We start from the raw sequence: 8744 nt of genomic DNA on the forward strand, positions 1-8744 counted from the left end.
ACTGCAGAGTGTAATTATCATGCAGAAATAAAGATATTACAGTGATTTCATCAATTTAATCCTCCTGTCTTGCCTTTGCAGGAGTCAAATTATAAATGGTAGGTTTCCCTTTCTAAGGCACAGCAGTCAAGTCTAGACATAGCAGCTGCTCTCCCCCAAAATCCAGTGGAGTTTTATTTTTAGTTTAAAATGATGAATATTGGCACTTCAGAATTCCTGGAACTTTTATATGTGCAGGATTTTAGTGACTTGTGTCTGACCTGTCCCCCACAGGGGTGAGCAAAGCCTGTACTTATGTGTGTCTGTTCAAGCTTCTGCATTACAGTGTCAGCAGAGAACTTTCTGGCAAAAGAGAAAATACTGAGTTTTCACCACCAACATTTACAGAAGTGCCTTGAATTTAGCAAACATTTGACAAGGCACTCAGAGGAGTGTCTTGCCACATGCAGCTAAAAATGCACCTACCTGCCTTTAATTTGTGATCCTGAGCTTCAGAGCAATCCTGTGTTGAGGACTGATTTGCATTTATTATCTTTATGTACATCCTATTGTTTTTCTATGCATATTTATAAATATAAAATATATGAACAGAATGAAAACATGTACTATATGCCTTTAATTTTGAAACTGGGGTGGTCCTGTCACGATGTAAGCATGATGGATGTGCTGGCATCTCTGAGTTTGGATGCTTTAGGATTGGCACTGCATGAAGAAACTGGGAAATTTTTATTTTTTAATTTTTTTAATACATGGTATTCACTTCACATTTTTTACTCTCATTTCTGTTTGGTAGGATTTTTTGGTAAACCTGCCTTTCTGTGCTGAACAGGATTGAGTCTTTTTGGCAAAGTTCAATCTAAATCCTCTAAATCACAGTTCAGGTCTTGGCCTTTCCTCAGTCGAATTATCAGCACTTGGATGCTAAGCTGTGACCTTTTTTTGGTGAGGTAGGAGTATGAAGCAGCAGTTTTAGACCTAAGAAATAAAGAGAAATAAAGAAGTACTGCCTCCCACCTTTCACACCTGGGTGTTTTCAAACACCTTCTGAAATAGATCTTTTGTAGTGCTTGAATTTTAAGTTGCATTACAGAAGTTTTCAGAAATTTGATTGCTAAAATCCAAATATTAATTTCATTTTATTATTCTGTAAATGCTTTTATATAATTGCATATGATACAGGCAGAGAGTGCTCTGAGGGTTTGAAAAATTATTTGTGAATGGCAATCCCATGGCCTTTGGATATATATGAATTTATAGTGATCCTTTATTTTAATTTAAAGTTTCATCTCATGTTTAGCATATAAAACAGATTAATAAAAATGCTGTGAGGCTTGATCAACAGCAAAAGTTTAATTAACTTTGTCAATTAGGAGTACCAAAGTTTTCATTAAGAGGTTATAAAAGAATTAGTACTGTTAATTCACCCCTGAGTCAGGGATACCCCCTAGAAGTGCATTTCTCTTTAAAACATTCTGAAGTAATTTAAAATATGTTAAAACCTTTCATGGTTCTTGACTGTGTAATTATTAAAATGAATGTCATATGTGAAAATGTCAAGAATTGTCACCTCTTGTGACAGTAATGGAGCTGTTGATAACAGAGGATCACCCTGACATCGTGTGGACATGATGCTTCCTGATGCTGTTTTTATGCTACTAGAATTTGACATAAGTTATTTTTATCATCTTTGACTGTTTTATATGTGCTTGTCACTTCTCCTTGAGCTGTGTTTTCAGATGGCCAGGAGCTGTTTCTGCCACTTTCTATCTCTGTGATGAGGTGGGGACAGAAGTTTATAGAGGAGAATTGTGAGATTTCATTGGCACCCGTTTGTTTTCAAGGCACTTTTTTATCCTTACGTCCCAAAAGATTGGTGGCACAGAAATTTTGGGTTTCTGCTTGCTTCACCTTGCCTGGCTACGAAGAGTGGTGTGATCCCACCTCTCCATTTTCAAAATTTCAAAATTCCATGGGAACTTTCAGTTCTGGGAAGGAGAACCACGTTTGTAGGAGGAGAGGATGATTTGGTGCACTTGGGAGTCAATGCCAAAATTTGGGCACCCCTGGCTGCTGCCTGTGCTGTGCTCAGGCAGGAGAGGAGATTTTCCCCCGAAATGTCACTGGGGATGGGTGGCACAGCAAGAGGAGCCCACATCCTCCTTGCCACTTCTCCTCAGCCTTCGTGCTCAGTCCTCTGCTAACCACCAGTGCTGGGGGGAGAGAAAAGAGCAGAGAAAGAAATGCAGGCAGCAAAAATTGGAGCTAGGTGACAGACTAGAAGTACCAAAGAATAGGTATTTTTCACCCTGCCTGCTGAAGCTGTGGCAGGGTTTTGACCTCAGTTCAAGACTTTGAGGCAGTGTGTTCAGGCTGCTTCACATCCTTTATGGTCTGAATGACTCAGTTCCTTAATGCAGTTTGAGAAAACAGAAAAGGTATTTTGCATAGAGGATGTGGTGGTGTGGAGAAGGTACGAGCTCCAAACAGGGCAAGATTCCTGGATGTTTATAGCACCTCAAAAGCATCAAATTAAAATGATTTTTTTTTTTCCTTCTGAAAAATCTTATTGCTGTCTCTTGTATTTAGAATTTTTTTTTTCCCCATAGCAAAGATTACTTCTTCCCTGTATGGTTTAAAGTATTCTTTCCTCAATACCATGACACAGCTCCTCCCTTCATCTGAATATGTGCAATAAATCCTCCAGGAGCAGCGAATTTGATCTGAGTGTGCATCTGTAGGCACCTGAAGGTTGCAGGTTCCAATCATAGCTTGCTGCTTTGGAAGATAACACCATAACTAAATCCTGATTTACATGTTGACAGCCTGAAGCTGTTTCTTATACCTGCTTCTCTGTATTTTATTGAAATGAAATTAGTAAATTAATTTCATTGGTAGCAATGAGTGAAATTATTTCTTTGTGAGTAGATAGAGGGACAGTACCACCAATATATTTGGAAAGGCAAAGTAAATTAATTAATTGAAAATGTACAAAGGAAGATTTACTCAGTTGTGTTTTTCTTCCCAAATGCCTATGCAATTAATAAATTTGACTTTTCAATAAAAAATTAAATTAACACGAAGAAACTTGAAGACAGCTGTATTATGAAACATTAATTTGCTCTGAATGCCAAGAACATTTGCTATAAAGCAGCTGCCTATTTATTAAATATTACCATAGTGTGTTATCGACCATATTTCTAGGTCTCCTGTTTTGAATTAGTATAAAACATGTTTGAAAGAGGATTTAAAATGTTTTGCAAGCTACCACTAAGATGACAAATAAAGGAGTAAATGTATTCAAGTCTCCTGAAAGGGATTTATTTTGGAGGCCATACTTCTAAAGGAGAATCAACAGCAAAGAAAAAACCCAAATCATTCTGCTTTAAAATCTCAAATCTCTTTGAAAAATAAAGCAAACACTGGGGAAAAAAAATAACAATGGCAAAATTTTTTATTAGGAAGGTAGCTCAAGTGTCTGGTGTATCCCATCCTGCTCATTGAATATTTCTCTACCGTTGTTAGAAAGCATCGTGTGCAATTTGTTCTTAAAAAATTATTTTAATTTTCTAAAATAAAGGTGCAGGTGGTTCTCAAAAGTGTAATAATGAGTAGTTATGGATTGCAATGGGAGGCATTATCAGTTCCTGAATTATCAGTGTTCTTCCTCACAGAAATGGGAGCCACCTCTTCTGGTTCCTGTCCTGGTGCTTCTGCACCAGCTCCTTGTACAGGTCTGACCTCAGGAACCTGGGGAAAGAGTCCTTGGCCATGAGAGAGTAGATGGAGCTCTGAGCAGCATCAAAGCAGCTCAGGGTGGGCTCTGACATGTGCTGGGAGATGTCATTCTTGGTGTGGAAGTCAATGTTGATCTGTAGGAAGAGAGGAGCGTGGAAGCCGTGTCAGTTTGCTCGGAAAGCTCAGGGCTATTTGTGCCCAGGACACAACTGAAATTTGAATTTCCGCCCAAATAACCCCACTGATGCAAATAGATGGGAAACTCATCCCTCCCTTTTCTAGCAGATTGGACTCTTCATTTTATTTGGCTCTTAAAAAGATGGCATCCCTTAAAAAAAAAAGCAAAAACTTTGCTTTTCCTTCTCCTCTTCCTGCCAAAACAAATCCTATGGAGTGCTGATTATCAAAGAGTAGGTTAAAAGTCAAGGTACTCAGCATCATTTTAGATTTTGGCCCCATGGATTTTTGTTTTTAACAATACTCAGATGGATTTCAATCATATGTAAGACATGGGGACATTTAAAGCACCCTTGCTAGAAAAGGCAAAAACATCAGTGAAAAAGTTTAAGGTGCAGAAAGTGAACAATGATTAATAAGCAATTTGTCCTTTCACAGTAAGCCTTTTTGAAATAATGATGAAATAGAATTCTGTGATGGAAATTTTTGCATTCTCATCATGTCAAAAATACCTATACAAAAGAGCAAATGCAATCATACACCTATTAATGCCCTGGTACCTTAATATGGAAGAAATGGTGCTTACTGCACTATGAAAAATGGTTGGAGAAAACAAATTATTTTGAGCAAAAACTTTCTTAAAACTTCAGGCAGAAAGTTCAGAAGGTGAGGTAAAACTTATTCCCAGTGTGAAGAATTGAAAGTGTGAACCACAATCACTTCACAGAGTTGCACAAGGTGTTTATCTGGTAAATAATGGACATGAAAATGGGAGCTACAGCCAGGCTGAATTGGATTTTCTGTCCTTGCTTGAGGTCTGGCTCCAAACTTTCCCCTTCATCCCCCTCCTCAGTACCCAAAGCACACACAGCACAAACTCTTTACCTCCTTTGGAGCATCAGCTCGTATAAAGTCAGAATAAATCTTTTGGGCTTTCGAGGCAATCTTGGTGGAGGATTTGGTTCTCTTGAAGTCCTCGCAGGCCAACCAGAACTCCACATTCTCCTCACTGAACTCAGACTTCAAAAATGTCCGAAAAGCTGCCAGGCCCTCTGGGGAAAATGCATCACAGAGTGGGGGGAGAAGAACTGAAAGGGCAGTGCAATTCATGTGTGTGTGTGCTCACACACATATGAATTCATATATTTGTATATTTTTAATTTTTATTTTATATTTACAGATTTATATTATTATATTTATCTTTGTATATTTTTAATTTTTATTTTATATTTACACCTATATGTATAATACATATATTTATATATCATATCCATATATATGTATATTATATACATATACAATATCAATTATATAATATATATTATATATAATATTTATATATGTCTATTATATACATATATAATATACATTATACAATTTATATTATAGTATAGTGTCTTATATTACATTATACATATACATAATATACATATATTATGTATATACTGCTTATATAGTCTAAATTACAATATATTTATATTTATAGTATTTATAGTATGCATCTGCCACTCCCCTACATGTCAGCCAGCGGTCAGATTTGAGAAGCTGCTGCAGGGGGAAATAAATAGAATAAATTATAGAAAAGAACTTTCTGGTGAGTTGCCAGCCATGGATTGCTGTGTTTGGTCTTTTTACCACTGGTGCATTTGCTAAAAGATTTGTTAAAATCAGAGATTCGAGGCTGAGCCCTGGGTTGGGGAGCCAATAGCAATGTAGGTCACACTGTGGTGTGCTGCCCTGCCCAAATGGGGCTTCCCAAACCCTTCCTTGCAAGGAAAGATGAAGACTTGATGAAAGATGGGCTCCTTGTTACTTCTTTGTTCCTGCTTTTGTTTATTTGTCACTTTGAAGGGGGAAAAAAATGAAACAAATAAAGGTTTGTTTGGAAGAAACTCTTTCAAAGTGAATCCAAATGGTGAGTTCTGAGTAAAGAAAGCTGCCAGTACCCAAACTTAGTTGTGTTAGTCAAGTTAATGCTGTCCAGGAGCAATGTGGAGGCACCCAGGGTCCAGGCCACAACATTACTGCTGGGAAATGGGGCAGGGGCAAGGAAATTCCCAAGCTGTATGTGGTTTGTGGTGTCAGGTCTGTAGAAATGACATTTCTAGGAGAAGTGACTTTAAACATGTCATCTTTTGTTTGACTGGAAGCCACTGCACAGCGCACGCATTTCTCAGGAATACCCAAGAAAACATCTGTGGTTTTTTTGTGTGAAAAATGAAACCATTGCAAGGGGAATTTAGCAGTCACCTTAATAAAAGCTATTTCACAGCATTTCTGCCTGCCCCTGAGCACTGGCCAGAAGGGATGCTGTGTTTGCAGCTTGGACAAAGCTCCCAGGAGAGCAGCTCTGCTGGGTTCAGTGCTCCAGGGGAGCAGTGTGACATGTTTGGCCACTGGAATAACAAATGCTTTAAAATCACATCTATTTTTCCGTCACTTCTTACCTTTATTGGCCAGTACTGTATCCACAGACTCAGACCAGGCCATGTTTTCTGCAGTGTTTGACCTGTGGAAACAACACCTACCCTTGAAAATAGCATTGTGGTCTTTGCCCTGTGCAGCCTGGGGTGGCAGAGAGTGAAACACTAAAGAAACTAGGATTTTAGTTAAAAGTTAGAAAAAACTGGGCTTGAGATAGTTACCTGAAACTTCAATAATTTATTGCCTGTCAATTTATGTTTGCTTAGCTGTGCTTGCAATGGGAAAGGATGAAACTGGTAGTTAGGTCCAAAGAACACAAACAATTGCAACCAGAAACTCATTCTTTGCAAAACTGGAGTTGCCCCAAAAGCCATTTGTATTGTCATTAATAGAAAAGGTCAGGGTGAGGAAGACTCACCTTACTTCCTCCTTCTAAGACCTCTCCCCACAAAAACGAGCCCAGACTTAATTCAAGAAGCCAACCACGCTGCTTAACAGCCATTCAAGCTAATTACCATGGGAAGCAGGGATGGGAGGGGCTGGTATTATGAATATGTATTTATTTAAACCTTTTGTCAATAAATAGACTCTGTGACCACCTGTAATTTTGCAGTGTGTATTAGGGGGCTACCCCACGGTGCTGCCCAGCACTGAATAAACACACACTTTGTAACTTTAAATTGTTAGAGAGTCTTTTGTTGAGTATTGGTGTTAGACCAATACTCGTATCTTGGTAAATCAAGAGCCACGCATCCTGCCTGCCCTCCCCATGGAAAAACTGGGATATTGGCCCTGCTGACCTGCTCATCCATCCTGGGAATCATGCTTGCAGCTGGGGGAGCTCCAGTAAAGCATGGGAATGTTCTAGAGAGTGCACTGGGTTTCTTCTCCAGTTCAAAAGGATTAGGCATTCATTTCTATGGCACTTTTTGCTTGGAATGACTGGGATTATCTAAAGTGTTACCAAGCCAACACTAGTAGGAAACATGGGCCTCATATGAGCTTGTCAGTGGTATAAATAATTGGGTAGATTCATAGTTTTGGCTCTTCCCCTGCAACTTGCTGTGGGCTTCTGCTAAGTATGAAGGCAAACACTGATCTGTATAAAATACTGCCAGTTTTCTTTAAAAAAACCAAAAAAAACCTCAGCACAAAAAAAAAATCCCAAGCTCTCTCAAGTTCTGTCAGGAACATTTGATGTTCCTGTGGGGGCTCTGGGAGCTCAGCTATCAAAACCCTGCTCTCTGAATTATAGAGGCTGGTTTGAGAGCTGTGCTGCACAGCCCCTTCTCAGAAATGGTATTTTCTAATTGCAGATTTATAAAGAGATCATACAACTGTGTCAGGATATTATGTTGCTGTAGTTATAATTCTTACAAAGAATGGTGGCATTGACAACTTAAACAGGTTTTTTGGTAGCTCTCCATTTAATTGTATCCAGAGTGCAAAAATGATATTTAAGGAAAAAAAGTGCATATTTATAACTATATATAAACTCATACATGGGGAAAGCTGGAGTGCAAATACAGCAAGCCTGTGAAAACACAAATGAAAACTAAACATTATGTTGTACTTTGTGAGACATCATGTGATGATGGAATTAATCAGCAGAGAATTTGTTTTAGCAGCAATAAGAAAATTTAATCAAATATATAACACATTTTCAGGATTTTTATTAAATGTTTATTAGCTTTCTTGTCAAGCAAAAAAGCAAAATAAAGGACTAGGATTAACCAGACAGTTTTGCTTATTGTTCTTATGGGTAATATTAGTTGTTTTAATATTTACTCACCACTCAGAGAATGATCTCACTGACCATGTGGGATTTACTTGAATGGGAATGGCAAGCAGAATTGACAACAAGGAATCAAAATAGTCATATCCCCTTCAAAGGGGAAGGAAAATAAAGCTGTACAGATTATTCAAACTCAGTCATCCCGTCACATAAACCTCCTACGATTAAAATAGCCATAAACAGCAACTCACTTCACTGGCATTTTTTGTTCCACTGTTTGTCTGTCTGACTGGCTCAGGGAAGGCAGAGTTTCCTTTTCTGACTGATCTTCAAGCTGGAGGTAATGTGACAGCAGGAACAACACAGTTAGCATGTGAATAACCAAGCAGGACAGCACACACTGACAAACCCTTCTCAACATTTTCTTTAAAGTGACTTATTTCAGAAACCTAGCCTATTTTTAATTGTGCCATTCTCACCTAGCAGTGGCCATAAATTGGGGGCAATGGCAGCAGTTCCTGCCCAGGGTCAGGGCTGGTGGAGCAGCTCCAGAGAAGGGCAGCAGGAGCTGGAGGGGCTGGAGCACAGGGTGATGAGGGACCTGGGGTGTCCAGTCTGGAAAAGCCCCAGAGGGGACCTTGTTGCTCCCTGGATCTGCCTGAGAAGGGATTGT

At 38.8% G+C, this 8744-nt stretch overlaps 1 protein-coding gene across 1 annotated transcript; it reads right to left on the minus strand.

Annotated features, from left to right (window-relative positions):
* Window positions 1-3665: 3665 nt before the first annotated feature.
* Window positions 3666-8333, minus strand: RGS21 (regulator of G protein signaling 21). The gene is made up of 4 exons (XM_033067316.1): window positions 8323-8333; window positions 6360-6436; window positions 4798-4964; window positions 3666-3869 (listed from the first exon to the last, which is right to left on the minus strand). Exons 1-4 carry the CDS (start codon window positions 8331-8333, stop codon window positions 3666-3668), a joined length of 459 nt encoding a protein of 152 aa, XP_032923207.1.
* Window positions 8334-8744: the final 411 nt, after the last annotated feature.

This window comes from Catharus ustulatus, chromosome 9 (genome assembly GCF_009819885.2).
Source record: "Catharus ustulatus isolate bCatUst1 chromosome 9, bCatUst1.pri.v2, whole genome shotgun sequence".
Taxonomy (NCBI): domain Eukaryota; kingdom Metazoa; phylum Chordata; class Aves; order Passeriformes; family Turdidae; genus Catharus; species Catharus ustulatus.